At 53.8% G+C, this 16286-nt stretch overlaps 1 protein-coding gene across 1 annotated transcript in view; it reads left to right on the top strand.

Annotated features, from left to right (window-relative positions):
* Nucleotides 1-13496, top strand: part of LOC308555143 (coronin-7) — a 55894-nt gene extending 42398 nt beyond the window's left edge. Inside the window, exons 10-28 of the mRNA XM_081133026.1 lie at nucleotides 4958-5012; nucleotides 5531-5588; nucleotides 5753-5898; nucleotides 5977-6069; nucleotides 6230-6361; nucleotides 7134-7260; nucleotides 7643-7818; nucleotides 8302-8410; nucleotides 8520-8606; nucleotides 8687-8829; nucleotides 8903-9007; nucleotides 9084-9169; nucleotides 9975-10116; nucleotides 10217-10306; nucleotides 11155-11271; nucleotides 11517-11652; nucleotides 12066-12157; nucleotides 12668-12754; nucleotides 12862-13496. Coding sequence (XP_080989152.1) covers nucleotides 4958-5012; nucleotides 5531-5588; nucleotides 5753-5898; nucleotides 5977-6069; nucleotides 6230-6361; nucleotides 7134-7260; nucleotides 7643-7818; nucleotides 8302-8410; nucleotides 8520-8606; nucleotides 8687-8829; nucleotides 8903-9007; nucleotides 9084-9169; nucleotides 9975-10116; nucleotides 10217-10306; nucleotides 11155-11271; nucleotides 11517-11652; nucleotides 12066-12157; nucleotides 12668-12754; nucleotides 12862-12867 — 1987 coding nt within the window. The 3' untranslated portion in view covers nucleotides 12868-13496. The remainder of the gene's footprint in view (nucleotides 1-4957; nucleotides 5013-5530; nucleotides 5589-5752; nucleotides 5899-5976; nucleotides 6070-6229; nucleotides 6362-7133; nucleotides 7261-7642; nucleotides 7819-8301; nucleotides 8411-8519; nucleotides 8607-8686; nucleotides 8830-8902; nucleotides 9008-9083; nucleotides 9170-9974; nucleotides 10117-10216; nucleotides 10307-11154; nucleotides 11272-11516; nucleotides 11653-12065; nucleotides 12158-12667; nucleotides 12755-12861) is intronic.
* The last annotated feature ends 2790 nt before the right edge of the window (nucleotides 13497-16286 follow it).

Raw genomic sequence — 16286 nt, 5'->3', positions numbered from 1 at the left:
ACTGGGCCAAGGGAGACCCGCCTCCCCTCTCCACTGAGGGGGTCATTTGGCTGGGCGTCCTGGTCCTCACCCGCCACCTCCCGACCTGGCGGGCTGGAGAAGTCTTGTCTCGCCCTGTCTGGAGTCAGGAGTCCAACGCCCCAGACATATCTACCACTTGTCTGTCTTATGACTCTGGGCAGGTTCCCGTTTTTCGTGTAAAAAGCAAGCGAATTTCAGTGAGATGAAGGAGTCCCAAACTCCGATGCTTGTGACACACCAGACGGGTGACATAAATTCGAGGAGCAGACCCCAGAGCCTGTGCAGACCTGGAAAGTCAGGGGAGGAGGGGAGTGGGGATAGGTGTAAGGACTCAGCCCCCACGACCTGCTTCAGCGTGCCAGAGCTTTGGATTTTTTAAGAGAAACTGGAAATCTGGATTTTATTTTATTTATTTTATTTTATTTTTTAGGTGAACTATCTTAGTGTGCTATTGTTAGTAGCTAATCCCAATTTCAAAAACTTCTGGGCAGGCCCTACAGAGCCCTTCTGAGGGCCTTCTAGATACAAACTCTAACTCCAAATCTGAGTTCTGGGGTCCTTTTAGCCATGACAGCTTTCAGGGCTGTGAGCATCCCTGTACCACCTTTCCCACATTTTAGATGAAGGGACTTAGACACAGGAAGGAGAAGTGACCATCTGTCCAAGGCACCATAGTTACAGGCAGCTTCAAAGCCAGAGTGTGTATGTGAGGGTGGGGGATGGGGTGGGAGGTTGGGCCTCACCGTCCGTGGGTGGGGCCTGGGTGCAGCTGACAGTGGCCCTTGATGAGGCAGGAGGGACTGGTGCCAGGGCCTGGACTAGTCCAAAAAAATCCCCTGCCTTGGAGGATTCCAGGAAAAGGCTCTGCCCTCCTCCCCATACATGTTTGTGGTCAGAGGCATGCCTCAGAGCTTTGGGACCTAGCTCAGCTCCTGAGTTCCAGAGGGCCCCGGGACACTCGCCTCCTTTTCTAGCCCGGCCTACAGCCAGGGCCTTTGCCTGGGTCAGCTTGAGTGTCAGAGGGCCCCCGAGGGCTTGTCCTATGAGGCTGGGTCACACCAGCCAGGGGGGGACAGACAGGTGGTCTTTGCAGGACTTGATCACCTCCAGAAGGCAGGACAACCTCCATGACCAGTTGCTAATGAGTTAAGCAGAGTCCAGCTGCAAAACGCACCTCCCAGACTTCTCCTGTCAGCTCCTAGCTTCCTTAGGGCCTTTTCCCTACCCTTTCAGGATAGGCAGGGGTCTGCACCCCACACCTGCACCCCTCGATTATCTTGATATTTGTGGATGTGTAGCATGACTTTCAAACCTGTGTTCCTGCTCCAGAGCTAGCCCTTGGGTGTGTTTCATTTGGCCTGTATGGGACTTTTCAAAACTTTGATGCCATTTCAAACATTAAAAATCCGGTGGTTTCACATTAAAGTGGGACTTCCCAGTTTGCTTTGAACAGGAACTCTCAGCTAGAGCCAAGTAGCAGCTGCCCCCTCTGACCAAGCCTCAGGCTCACAGGTCACCCCAGTCCCCACCACTCCCAGTCGTCTCACATGAGGCTACTTCACTCAGTTTCCTGAAGCATTTGGGTTTGCAGTTAGTACCATGTGGCTCTGGTTAGACTGTCTGTGTGCCTCTGTCTTTGGGTCCTGTGTCCCCTAACGCCCTCAGAAGTGTCCACAGATACTATAGGAGGGAGGAGGTGCTCTGAGGACCTCCAGCTGGACTTTTCCCAAAGAAAAGGTCTTGACAGGCCCCAAATCCTCCTACCTCTGCAGCCAGTTCTCGATGATGGAGAGACCCCATCTGCCTAAATGGTCCATCTCCTGCCCTGATCTTGCACCATGCTTTCATCCACCAAGAGGTTCATGGGCAGCTTCCAGAAAACCACTCCCCAGTTTGCCCATCCTTTTCTCATATGGTTTCCCTTTAGAACCTGGTTACATGGAGTCTCTTTGAGGGAGGGAGCTAAGGAGTGTGAGGCAGAGATTGGTCCAAGGGGTTCCCCGCTGCCCAGCCTGGGTGACAGACAGATCCGAGGGACCTGGACTGCTTTCGATCAGTGGCAATGCCAAGATGTCTAGATTGGTGGGCTGGTGGGGAGAACCAAAGAAGGCCTATTGAAGCTGCTTTCCCTAGCAGGCACACCCCAGTACTCCCTGTGCTAATTTCAGGAATATTGGGAAAGCTAATGGAATTATCAGAGACTGACCCTTCCCCAACTTGATCCACTCTGTACCACCATCATCCTGCATCTTCTGAGACCTGGACTCAGGGCTAGGGGGCAGATCTGAGTGCTAGACCAGACCTGGTTCAGAGCCCTTTTCAGTGGCGGACCCAGATGTTAGTCCTCCCCATGTGCCATGGCAGTGGGAGAAATGACTGTGCCAGTTCTCACCACCTCTGGTCCTCTGCCAGGCAGAGGCTTTATTCTGCATTCCAGACCCAGACCCAGCTTGGCTCTCTTTATGAGGCCTGGGGTCAGGCCCGTGCTAGCAGTTGGCCAGACCTTGGAGTTGGTGCCATGACCCCATTTCCTCGTCAGTGCCTTGGTAGGCAGGTGCTCCCGCCTGACTGAGCTGCCCAGATAGCTCTGCCTGAGGTGAGGAAGACTGGCTTGACCTGTTGGAGGAGCCAGCCCTGCCCTCTGTGACTTCCTGCCCCCTCACCCCCAGCTCCTGAGTCAGTAGGCTGGCCAGCTGGGACTGACAGGGGTGGGAGGAGTGGTGCAGGGAGGCCAGGTCATTCTTAAGGAGGTTAGTTTAGAGCACAGGGGAGCCATCAGTGCTGTGGTAGAACCCACAGTCCCACCAGTTCTCACCAAGGCAGCAGAAAGTGCCTCAAACTTGACCTCAGACTCTGCCCTGAACCCATCACCTCTTGTTTCCACTCCTCCTACCCACCTCTACCTGGTGATCTCTGCTCAGTGCACATCTGCTCCTATTCCTGTTTTTTTAAGATGTGCCATCAGCTTTTCATTGTCTGATGGAAGCAGAACACTTTTGATGCACCAGACCCCATCCTTTCTTGCCTCTACCCTCCCCACTCCAAGCCTCAACCCTTCACCCTCACTGCCCAGGCCACCAGCCACATTGTCCTCTTTATTCCTCAAATAGGCCATGCACCCACCTGCTACAGGCCCTTTGCTCATGCTGCTCTTTCTGCCTGGAACTCTCTCCCCTGGACTTAGGAACATCTCTGCTCTCTGCTGTGTGTCCTCAGAGAACTTTCCCTTCACATGTTTATCTGTGGACTGTGACTGCCTCTCCAGGTTGGGAGCTCCTTGAGGTCAGAAGTGGGGTCTTGCATCCACCTCCAGTTGCACCTGTAGGTGGAGTCAAGGGCTGGGCATAGACCAGTTTACCTAAGGAATGAATGATTGAGAATGAATTTAGCGAGAGTCCTTTTAGAGCTGCTGTAGGGACCTGGTTCCAACCTCTCAAGCCAGCATCAGTGTGGGGGCACCCCAGGCCACACATTCACTTTGTCTCTCCTGCCCGGCCCCTCCCCCAAGGCAGGCAGTGGTCAGACCAGGTCAAGAAGGGCAGTTCTGAGTCCAGCTTACCCTGCCGGGCCTGAGGTAATTAGAGGCTATATTACTCACAGGTGACTGGCCCAAGATCCTCCAGGAAGCTGTGGAGACACCCAAGGCCCCACCCAGCTGCTCAGCTCACTCTGTAGCTTCCAGCAGGGTGTGTGTGGTATGGGGGTAGGTGGTCAGCAGGCAAGCTTTGAGAAGCTGGCTGGGAGGGGTAGACAGGCAGGGGAGGAGAGGGTTAGGCCCTTTGTTGCCTGGGCAAGGGATGGAGGCAGCTGCCACAGCTAGGTGACCTCTGACCACTGGGACCACAGTGAGGACAGGGTTCTGTGTGGGGGTAGGTGTTGAAGTGGAGACTCAAGTCTGTGGGTCCCCAGGGACATGAGACCAAGACCAGGAGCAAGAAACAAATGGATGAAGGCACCTGCCAGAGTTCTTCTGGGTCCCCCTCACCCTCAGACCCTAGGCTAGAGGATAGAAGGCAGACTCACAGGGCTGGGGGCTGCAAAGGGGCCTCTGCAGGGCCTGAGGAGGGTCCTCGTAAATCCCTGGGCAGCAACAGACCATTGGCCAAGACCAGATGGGCACAGAGCAGCAGGGGTGCGCAGAGCCTCCAGCCTGTTCTCCATGTTCCTGGCCACCACTCCTCCCCAGGCCTGCCTTGGGAACAAGGGGGATGAAGAACAGGGAGGCAGGGAAGCTTGGCAGCAAAGGAGGCCCTGCTCTGGCCCATGACTCAGGCTTGGGCACAGGGGCCCAAGGTCGGTGCTGAGGGGGCGTCTGAGTCTCTAAGATGTCATCAAAACCCCAGGAGCCTGGGGTGACTGAGGAGATGGCCGCCAAACTTTAGTGCAGACCTGGCGTACCTACCCAACTGCACTGGATGGGGATGGAGGGAACTCCCCAATTCCAGCACCTTCTCACTTGCCTCTGTAATGCTGGCCTGATGTCTAGGCTGCCTAAGGTGGGACCAGGGACAAAATGTATATGGGATCTGCCTGGGGTGAGATTGGGGCTGAGGTGCAGAAAAGGGATGGCTCCCCAGTGCCCAGGGCCTCACATGTCCTGAGTGAAGCATGTAGGCAGATGGAGGACTTGGGAAAAGAAAGGGATGTGGGGGCATGCTTGGTGTGTTGGTAGCACAGGGAGATGAGACAGAAGGTCCTGGGGGACCATCTGGATGTAGTTGTAGGGGCGACATCACTCCCAGCCACTGTGGTGCTTGGTCTGAGCCTTATCTGGGGTCAAAAGGCTCACAGACAAAATGTATATGGGGTCTGCCTGGGGTGAGTTTGGGGCTGAGGTGCAGAAAGGGGATGACTCCCCTGTGCCCAGGGCCTCCCCTTACTGCCCCTGGCCCACGAGTGGCTGGCTCCACGCATCAACCAGTTCTCTCTCAACCAGGTCTCTGATGCCCCTGCTGGATCCTGACTCCGGGCTCCTGGTCCTGGCTGGAAAGGTGAGGGAGAAGCTGGAACCACCCCCTTACCACCCCTTCTCTTGTCCACCCACGTCCTAGTGCCTTCACTTGCCAGGCCTGGCCCTGACATTTGACCTAAGCAGACAGCTGGGAGAATGGGGAGTACAGGATGCTACCACCCCCAGAAAGGAAAACTAGAACAGTGTCCCCCCAGGCTCCACTAGTGGCAGGCTCCACTCTCACCAGCGTCTGAGCCTCCAAGTCTTCATCCATGAATGTCAGCTTCATGAGGACAAGTTGAAAATAGGGCAGTGTTAGTACACAGTAGGCACTCTGTAAACACTGAATGTATCCTGGTGCTTACTCCATGTGTGCTGATGAAGAACAGGTACGGTAAAGTCCACTGAGGGCTCAACTCATTGCCCAGCTCATGATGTCTGCCATGCTTCTGTAGCTCAGGTCCTTGGAGAGGAATGGGAAAGCTGATACTGGACCTGGGGCTGCCCTTGGTCACCAGGGTTCAGTCAGCAAGGGTCTTCAGGCTAGACTTGTTTCAGGGTGAAAGCCAGCTGTACTGCTACGAGGTGGCCTCCCAGCAGCTGGCACTGAACCCAGGTGAGCCCTGCCCTTCACCCTCCCCCCTCCTCCCTTCTCTTTCTGGTTTTTTCCCTCCTCCCTTTCCCTTTGCTCCTCTGCCCTCTTCCTTTTCCCTCCTCTTTTCTCCCCTTCCCTCCCATCCCCTGACCACCCTGATTCTCTTCCCATGGTTTCCCCAATAGTGACCCAGTGCCTCCTGGAGAGTGTGCTTCGGGGAGCTGCCCTTGTGCCCCGGAGGGCGCTGGCTGTCATGGGCTGTGAGGTACTCCGAGTCCTTCAGCTGAGCGACACAGCCATCGTGCCCATCAGCTACCACGTGCCCCGCAAGGTGAAAGGGATCTGGGTGAGGGGCTGGGAGGGCCTGGGGGATTCGTGCCTCACTAACCACATGCCTGTCTGCCACCAGGCTGTGGAGTTCTACGAGGACCTGTTCCCTGACACTGCAGGCTGCATGCCTGCCTCTGAACCCCACGCCTGGTGGGCTGGGAGCAACCAACAGGTAGGTCCAAGGCCTGGCTGGCCGCTCCTGGTCTCCACCAACCCCTGGAAGCCCTCCTGACAGCAGCCCCGTGCATGGCCTCACAGTCCAGCTGTGCACTAACTCAGCTGCCCTGTGTCCCCATCCCTTCCCACCCCTCAACTGCTGCCTCTCCCCACAGGTGCAGAGGGTCAGCCTCAACCCAGCCTGCCAGCCCCACCGCAGCTTCACTTCCCACCTGGTGCCCCCTACAGAGCCCTCCCCTGATGCAGTCCAGCCTTCGGAGCCGCCCATAGGCGACAAGGACCCCAGTGTGAGTGCCAGGGCTGCCTGCTTCTCAACACCACAGTGGGAGCCCCCATGGTCTTTTGTTTTTTGTTTTTTGTTTTTTGGGGTTTTTTTGGTAATCCTCACCTGAGTATATTTTTTTCTTTGATTTTCAGAGAGAGTGGAAGGGAGGGAGGGGGAGAGAAAGAGAGAGAGAAACATTGATGGGAGAGACACACATCGATTGGTTGCCTCCCACTCGTACCCCAACTGGGGCCAGGGAACAAACTTACAACCGAGGTATGTGCCCTTGACTGGAAATTGAACTCGCAACCTGCGACCCTTTGGTGTGTGGGCTGATGTTCTACCACTTAGCCACACCGGCCAGGGCCCCCATGGCCACTTTAACCTTTTCTAGCTGTCAAGCATAACAGATAGAAAGAACCTCACAGTAGTCTCTAAATTGAACAAACATTTAGTAGAAAGTGAGACTGTCCCATAAAATCTAGATTTCTGGCTTCTCTTGAAATATTGGCAGATCTTGATCACCCTGGACCCACCTTCCCACAAATGCCGGGAGCCAGCAGCTGCCACTTGCTGTCCTCATGGTCTGAAGTTCATTTAACCCCCATGTTACAGCCCATCCCCTGGGCACAATCTGCAATTGTGCCCCTTCCCCACGTCTCAGAGCAGGGCTTCATGCCCAGCTCAGTGTCCCACAGCCCAGGAGGAGGGGCCCAGAGTGATGATCCCAGCATGCCCTCTCTTTGGCCCACATGCCAAGGGGCTGTGAGTGACCCTAGGTGCTTTTTCCCCAGGAGGGCTTCTCCTCGCCTCCCAGCTCTCTGATCTCACCCTCCACGCCGTCTAGCCTGGGTCCCTCGCTCTCCAGCACCAGTGGCATTGGCACCAGCCCCAGCCAGAGGTCACTGCAGAGCCTTCTGGGTAAGTGGCGGGGGGCAGGGGGAGGCTAAGCCTTCCACCCCCAGCCCAGTCATCTTTTGTACCCCAGCCTTGTCTCCCCTCCTGGTGGAGTCACATGTCCTGCGGTATGAAGTGAGTCTTATCTGGAAGAGGTTGGCCTAGACGTTCTCTGGAGCCCTGGGCTTCTACTGAGATACCTTGAGTTTCATTCCCAGGTGCCATTTTGGGCCAGTTGTGTTGGCTTGACCAGCAGAGGCCTGGACCTGGGCACGCCCTGCATGATCCTTCAGCGAGGGGAGCAGGCAGCCAGGACCTAGGGCTGGCCTGGTGTCCTCCTGCAGGGCAGCTCAAGGTGATTAGGCAGGGCATTCTCATAAGGCTCTGTGTCCCTGCTTCCCGCCAGGCCCCAGTTCCAAGTTCCGTCATGCTCAGGGCACCGTCCTACACCGAGACAGCCACATCACCAACCTCAAGGGGCTCAACCTCACCACCCCCGGTGAGAGCGACGGCTTCTGTGCCAACCAGCTGCGTGTGGCCGTGCCCCTGCTCAGTAGCGGCGGGCAGGTGGCTGTGCTAGAGGTGAGGGCTCCACCCTACTACAGCTGCCCCCAAGTCCTTATGGGACACTGAAGGCATGGGGTACCCACACCAGCCCATGTTCTCTGAGCACAAACCATGTGCTAGGCACCCACCCAGTGTCCCCTTTGATCCTCCCAGCTGCCCCATGTGGGGGTACCATTCTTATCCCCATTTTACAGATGAGAGCGGTGAGGCACCGAGAGGTTTAGTGACCTGCCGGGTCACACAGCTGGGTAAGTGGTGGAGCTGGGGATTTGAACCCAGGCCACCTGAGGCCCAAGCTGGAGCTCTTTCCACTACACACTTCTCCCCGCCCCCACTTTCTGTGACCTCATGGTTGGCACTTAAGGCTCAGAGCATGAGGAGGCTAAGGCAGAGAGCTTGGGCCACCCAGCAATGGGGCATCGGCTACAGAGGGCGGGGACTCAGACATGCTACTTTCCTTGCAGCCCTGCCTGTTACTAACAGGACTCCCTCCCACAGCTTCAGAAGCCTGGCCGCCTGCCTGACACAGCGCTGCCCACCCTTCAGAATGGGACAGCCGTGACGGATCTGGCCTGGGACCCCTTTGACCCCCACCGCCTTGCTGTGGGTAAGGAGGCTGGGTGCTGGGCTTGAGGGAGGGTCCCAGGATCTTGAATGTGAGCAGGGGGAGCCTGGGTGTCTTGGGCCCAGGAGTGATGAGCCTTTGCTCTCTGCAGCGGGGGAAGACGCCAGGATTCGTCTGTGGCGAGTGCCCCCAGAGGGTCTGGAGGAGGTGCTTACCACGCCAGAGGCTGTGCTCACAGGTCAGGTGGGCCCTGGTTTTGGGGGGAGGGCAAGCAGTGGCTCCTGAGGAGCTCAGTAGCACCCCATGCCTTGTCCCCAGGTCACACAGAGAAGATCTACTCTCTGCGCTTCCACCCCCTGGCGTCCGACCTGCTGGCCTCCTCTTCCTATGACCTTACCATTCGAATCTGGGACCTTCAGGCTGGAGTCGAGCGGTTGAGGCTGCAGGGCCACCGGGACCAGGTAGGATAGCTGTAGAGGCAAGCGCCCAGCCACAGGGGAAGAGGCCACCTCTCACATCACCACTTGTCCCTAGATATTTAGCCTGGCCTGGAGTCCCAATGGTCAGCAGCTGGCCACTGTCTGCAAGGATGGATGCTTGCGGGTCTATGAGCCCCGGAGTAGCCCTGAGCCCCTGCAGGTAAGGAAGATGGAATGGGGCAGTCCTCAGGCCTAGTGGGGAGCCTGGCTGGTTCTAATGTGCTGTGTTCCAACAGGAAGGCCCAGGGCCCGAGGGCGCCCGTGGAGCCCGCATTGTCTGGGTGTGTGGTGGTCACTGTTTACTGGTGTCTGGCTTTGACAGGTGAGGACTCAGAAACTACCATCCCTATTCCCAGACTTCAGGAGCCACTGTGTCCCCCACCCCCAGACACACACTTGTCAGGCATGCAGAAGCTGTCCTTATCCATCACTTATTGATGGATGGATGGATGGATGGATGGATGGATGGATGGATGGATGGATGGATGGGAAGGAAGGAGGGTGGTGGGAAGGGGGGGACAGTGAGTCAACTGGGGACCTAGAGGAACAGAAGCTGGGCCTGCTGCAAGGAGCCCATGCCTGGTGGGGACCAGTTGAAGTGCACAAAACACAGAAGCAAGCCTACTGAAGAGGACCAAGGATTGGGCATTTGTCACTTTGGAGGAGAGATCAGGGAGAGCCTCCTAAGGGAGGCCTCATCTCTAAACTGGGTCACAAAGGGACTAGTAACCAGAGGATATCAAGTGTGGGTGGGAAGGCCAGAAAGCTGACCAGCCTGACTGGAGCAGAGGGTGGGAAACAGACCCTGGGGAGAAAAGTCCAGATTTAGTGGCCACAGCAGCCATGGAACAGGTGCCAGGGCCAGAACTGTGCTGAGGAGGGTTGGAGGGTAGCAGAGGGGGGCAGTAGTTAGGGAGGAGGGGTTGAGGTGGGGACAGGTTAGGACATTGTTGCATTAGGCCAAGCTAGTAGTTCTAAGGGCTAGATCACAATGGAGGATGGGCAGAGGACCCTCCTCTGGCCCTGAGGCCCGCAGCTCAACAAGATTAGGGTTCTTGCTGGAGTCCTTGCCCTGCCTCATGCCCCTCCAGCAATATGGCCTGTTTCTGTGCCCGCCCCCCTTGCAGCCGAAGTGAGCGCCAGCTACTCCTGTACTCAGCCAGGGCCCTGGCTGGTGGGCCCTTGGCAGTGCTGGGGCTGGATGTGGCTCCTTCCACCCTGTTGCCCAGCTATGACCAGGACACCGGCCTGGTGCTACTCACGGGTAAGGTAAGCTGGGGTGCACAGGTAGGGGTGGTGGGCAGATGAGGGGAGGTTGGGTGAAGGCAGCTTTAGTTGGTCACCTCTCTCCCACCTACCCACCCATCAGGGCGACACCCGCGTGTTTTTGTATGAGCTGCTCGCGGAGGCCCCTTTCTTCCTGGAGTGCAACAGCTTCACTTCGCCTGACCCCCACAAGGTGAGCCCTGAGGTGCCATCCCCACCCCCATCCTCCTTCCCTAATTGGCACTACATGGCTTCCCCGCCCTCTTGTGGCCATATTGGGAAGTGCAGGGGCGTGTGGGGTTTGCTCAGCAGTTCCCGGGAGCTGGTTGATAAAGTCAACCATTATTAAAAGTTAAACTATATGAAGTTAAGTTATGTGAACCTGCACATGAGTTATACTAAAAATGAAGGCAAGCCCCAGCTAGTGTGGCTCGGTTGGTTGGAGTGTTGTCCTGTATACCCAAAGGTTGCTGGTTCAGTTCCTGGTCAGGGCACACACCTAGGTTGGGGGTTCAGTCCCGGGTCAGGGCATGTATAGGAGGCAACCAATCGATGTTTCTCTTTCTCTCTCTCTCTCCCTCCCTCCCTCCCCATTCCTTCCTCCTTATCTCTCTCAAATCAATAAACATCCTCAGGTGAGGATTAAAAAAATGAAGGCAATAAATACTCAATTTATCATTTCCTAATTATTTTACCTGATTTTATTATCTTTGTGCCATTGAGGTTATTTACATCCGTCATTTCTGTCTGATGGAAAATACTGTATGGTGGCATGCTGCTGCGTATTCCTTCCTACATCTCTATGCAACAAGTCGGTGAAATCAGCCATGGCAGTAGTTTTCAAACTATGGAAATAGGCAAATACTACACATCAGGGCATTTTTCCTCCAGAGAGCCAGCCAGTTAAACATGTAACAGCCGTGACCTATCTGTCCAGAGATGGGCCTTGGTCCTGGTGCTCCTAAGTGAAGGGTGCTGGCACCCTGGGGTTCTAGGTGCCCAGCTGGGCTCCACCCCAGCATGACTTTCTTACCCCCTCAGGGCTTTGCGCTCCTGCCCAAGACAGAGTGTGATGTGCGCGAAGTAGAGTTTGCCCGATGCCTGCGGCTTCGCCAGACCTCCTTGGAGCCTGTTGCCTTCCGGTTGCCCAGAGTCAGGGTGAGGATGGGGCCCAGTATGCCAATACCCAGTCCCTGTCAGGGGCTTTGAGGCCTAACTGGCCCTGACCCAAAACTGGCCCCCTCACTGCTTTTTGGGGCGCCTGTTCCCTTCCCTGCTGAGATTCTGGAACTCATGGAAACTCCAGACTGGGGTCCAGGTCTTGCCATGCCCCACTCCCAATGCATGCCAGTGTGCCCTGGGTCTCTGGCCAGTGCCTCAGGGCAGTCCCTTCCTCCCTGCAGAAAGAGTTCTTCCAGGATGATGTGTTCCCAGACACGGCCGTGAGCTGGGAGCCAGCGCTCAGTGCCAAAGACTGGCTGGGAGGTGCTAACAGACAGCCCCGCCTTCTCAGCCTGCAGCCCCCTGGCATGACCCCAGGTCAGAAGAGGGACTGGGGTGGGTAGGAAGCAGGGAGTGGATGGGGGTTAGAGAAAGGGCAGAAGGCAGATCCTCTGTCCCTGCTGGCGTGCAGAAACCTCTGGTACTCCTAAGGATGGGGTGGCCACGTCTCCAGGCTCAGTCTCTAAGCCACTGGAGGGCAGGGCCCAGGTTCTATGTTGCCATCACAAGTGCCCACCCCCAATATACACACATTCACACTCACATACTCATGCATGCACGCAGCCTGCTCTTCAGGGTAGGCCTTGGGAACAGAGGGCTGAGTAGCTGTTAATGCCACCTCTGGGGGTCTCTGCCACAGACTCCCCTAGGTGGCTGGTTCCAAAGGGTTGGGCATAGGTCTCCAACTGAAGGGACTCTTATGCCTGATGCTTGTCCTTGCCCTGCCCCAGTGAGCCAGGCCCCCCGTGAAGCCCCTGCTCGGCGGGCCCCATCCTCAGCAGTCTACCTGGAAGAGAAGTCAGACCAGCAAAAGAAGGAAGAGGTAGGCACAGGAGAGGGCTGGCTGTGGGGAGGGCACGGGGTCCCCTCAGTTCTTTAGCCGGACCCACACTGGGACAGTAGCCAGTGTCACACCCCTCTCAGTTGGAGAGCTGGAAGGGGAGACCTTCCAGAGCCCTGAGGTTTTCTACTGCCACTTATGGAACACAGCTCGGGAAGCCAGGGAATGGCAGAGAGAGGCCCTGCCCTGGTCTGTCCCAACCTAACCAGAACCAGAGGTTTTGGACCCAAGTGCATTTGGGACCCTGGTGCACACTTGAGCCTCTGAGGCAACGTGCAGAGACAGCTGCCCTTTGACTCGGGTGCTGCGTGTCACAGCCTGTCTGTCTCCGGCTTCTCCATCCACAGAGCTGTCTTCTACAATGAAAACCATCAGCTTTGTTGGGGCGCTGATGACAATGGCATTTTCACAACCTTGACGGGGTTCAAAGTGGGGTCTGACCTTCTCAGGGTCCTCTTTTCTTCCCACCCCTTCTCCTGTCCACTCTCCCAGCTGCTGAATGCCATGGTAGCAAAGCTGGGAAATCGGGAGGACCCGCTCCCCCAGGACTCCTTTGAAGGTGTGGACGAGGACGAGTGGGTGAGTGAGGGGCCCTGGCACACACACCCCTGCTCCCCCTGAGCACGCGCCTCCGCCCTTCCCCACAGCCCCTCGATTCCCACTCACTTCTTGGTTTATCTCCCCAGGACTAGCCTGCCCACCAAGTCACCTCTGCCTCACCTGCCGTTACCACTTCCTAGAACCACCTAGTGCCCCTGCACACCTCACATCTTACCCTCAAACTGGAAGGCACCTCTTGGCTCTGGCACAACTCATCCCAGAAACCCTGGCTTTCTTTGGGCCTTGAGCACTTCCATGCCCTCTGGGCCCTGCTAAAGCAACCATGGATTGTTTGCACCTCTGCTTTCTCTGGTACTGCCCACTTCTCCTCAGCTGCCTGCTAGCATGTGGAACCAGAGGCATGGCGGGTGGGGTGAGGGTGGGGGTTCAGTAGCACATCCCTGGGCAGGCCCTGGGCTCCCTGTTTCCCTACGCTGACCTGGACTGCCTTTGTCCAGAACCTTCAGTGATTACATGCCACCTCATCTTGCCTGCTGCCCCAATTCTGGTCGGTTGCCTTTGGGGGCTGGCCCCCTGTCAGGCCGTTTAGAGCAGCACCAGCCTCAGGGTTCTGGGCCCAGTCACCCTGCTCCACAGGCTTGAAGCCAGGAGAAGGGGGCATCACAGACTGATAGCCTGATTAAGGGAGTATGAGCTCCGCAGGGGCTGGCCCGCACATGCCTAGGGATATTTTAAGCAATTAAACTTTTCTAAGCTGGCTACCTCTTGTGCTGCTGTGGTCTCTGGGATGGCTGGGAGGGGAAGGTGACAGGAGTATAGGTCCCAGGCTCCACTTTGCTCGTGGGGCCATTTCAGTTGCGTGCTCCTGGGAGTTCATTCATTCATCCAACACAGAGGTATCCAGCAGTGCTCTGGATGGTAGGTACTGTAAAACAGATGGGGGTGACATGAGCCTCTCAAGGTACTTATTATAGTCTTACTATGCAGGGGAGGCAGATCATGTGCAAGTAAGCAAATAGGGAGCTGTAAAGAAGATAAATTATGTGGAAGAGAGTGACTGGGATGCAGGGGGAAACAGGGTGTTCAGGGTCTGTGAAGGTGACATTTAAGAAGAGAGTTAAGAGCCGAAAGCCAAGAAGCCACAGAGAGAGCTGTGAGAGTGTTTCAGACAAAGGGAAGGATGGCCTGGGTGCTGAGGGAAGAAAGAATTTGGAGAGTTAGAGGAAAAGAAAGAGGGTCAGTGGTCCATAACATAGCACAAAGCAGCCTGACTTTCATTCATTCAACAAACATTTGGTGCCTTTCATGTGTCAGCCACTCTTTCAGGTGCTGACCTCCAAGAGTGGAGAAAAGAGATAAAAGGTATCCACCAGGATTCCACATTCTAGTGGGAGGGAAGAGATTATAAACAATGAAAATTAAAAATAAATGAATAATATAATTTAGTGAAAGACGATAATGTAACTAGAACCCAAGTTTGGCTGCCTGTCGCCACAAAATACAAACTCATTAGATCCTGGTGAAAAAGGAAAGGTTTCATTCAAGTGCTATAACCTGAGGAGATGGAGGACTCTTGTTGCAAAGCCCATCTCAACATCTCAGTGCAGGCAGAGGTTTTTTTGTTGTTTTGTTTTTATTTTTAAATATGTTTATTGATTTTAGAAGGAGAGGAAGGGGAGAGGGAGAGAGAGAAACATTGATTGGCTGCCTCCTGCATACCCCACACTGGGGATTGAGCCCGCAATCCAGGCATGTGCCCTGACTGGGAATCAAACTGGCGACCTCTCGATTCATGGGATGTGGCTGTGGCTCAACCAACAGCCACACCATCCAGGGCCAGGCAGAGGTTTTTATAAGGAGAGAGGCAAAGCAGAACAAAGAAATCAAGGAAAGGAGGTTGAAAACTTCTCTACATGCAGTCCAGCCTAGTCCGTTCCAATAAGGACCTCGAAACTGCTCAAGTGATGGTCTAGTGGGTGTCATCCTGGTCTTAGTCATTCTGGTTCTACATTTAAAGGTCAGCAAATCTCCTGGAACTGGGATGACTGAAGGTTGGAGCCTATATCTTCTGAAGTTAGTTCCTAGGATTCTTATACAAATATGTTGTTTATCTACAAGCTACATATTAGAGTCAGCATTTACAGAAACGTCAAAAAAATAGTGGGGTGGGTTACAATTTTCCACTGTTACAGTTCACCTCTGTCAATTTTTCTTCAATTTCCATGGAAATTAGGAGATTGTAAACAATATTTCAGAAAACTGGAAAAAATCAGGATCCAGTCTAGTTCATAGGTGAAAAATAAAATTTTATAGATGATCAACTGAACTAGAGTCTAATATTCATAACTGTGTATTACAGATTCCATTGAAACATAACTTTTCTCCTAAAATCATCCTCATTTTTATCAAAGAGCCAAGTTAAGATTAATTCATTTACTATACTAAGCCCAGTTTCAATTTGGCCTGATTATTTGCATAAACACAATAGGAATAGCAATTGATCATATAGGCTTTAAAAATTTTGCTGGAATCTCACAAGAAAGTTTGCTCAGGGTGCAGAAGCCAAGCCACACAGTTGCCATGAGGCTTTGCCTGCAATACCCATAGGTTTGGGTAAATTCCTCAAGTTCTCAATGTCCCCAAAATGTTTTGCGGCTCTTTCCTTCATCTCTTACCTGGAAAGACTGCCATGAACCATATAAATAAGCAAGGTACCAGGACATTTTTTCCAAGGGGCTTTTACAGGTTTCAGAATCAATCTTCATTCCTTAAAGCTTTTTTGCTGACATCCAGTGTCTAGGCATGCCTTTCTCAAACATGACATTCCAGTCAAAGTCTTGGTTAATAAAACAATTGGGCACTGGCTTTACTTGTCCTGTTATGAAAAAATCAGATTCCTATTGGATTCATGCAAATAAACATATTGCCATGAAAATAATAATACTCATTAAGAGTTTTTAAATTCTGGAGGGATCAAGTACAGTGGAAAATATAAATGCTTTATCAATTGCTTATCAGAGTAAAATTTACGAAATTGCTCTAAGAAAACAAACAGGTTTTTTAAAAACTCAGCAATCTTTTGAACAAAGTCATAAGAATAATAATTATCTTCAGTTTATTCAGTCCCATAATTAATTTTTGTTTCTCCTGATTACCAGTATTTCTTTTTTTCTTTTTTAAATTTTTTTTTAAACATATCTTTATTGATTTCAAAGAGAGGGAAGGAAGAGGGAGAGAGAAACGTCATTGATCAGCTGCCTAGCCCCCAACCCTGGCATGTGCCCTGACTGGGAATCGAACCCCGATCTCCTGGATCCTACGTCGATGCTCAACCACTGAGCCACGCCCAGCCGGGCAGATTACCAGTATTTCTATGAATCCAGTTATTCCTTAGAGTTCTATAATTGTGTGTCTCTTTTAAAGGTATGATCTGAAAACTTATTCTCCAAAATTCATATTTTAGAATAAGTCAGAAGATGTAACATTTTTGCAAGTTCATCAGAGTAAAACAGTGACTGTCTCTAAATGACTAAAAATACTTAAGCCCGGC

The sequence above is a fragment of the Miniopterus schreibersii genome, assembly GCF_964146895.1.
Source record: "Miniopterus schreibersii genome assembly, chromosome: 3".
In the NCBI taxonomy this organism is placed as follows: Eukaryota; Metazoa; Chordata; class Mammalia; order Chiroptera; family Miniopteridae; genus Miniopterus; species Miniopterus schreibersii.
The sequence above is the reverse complement of the archived record's forward strand: the minus strand, read 5'-3'. Positions and strand labels throughout refer to the sequence as shown.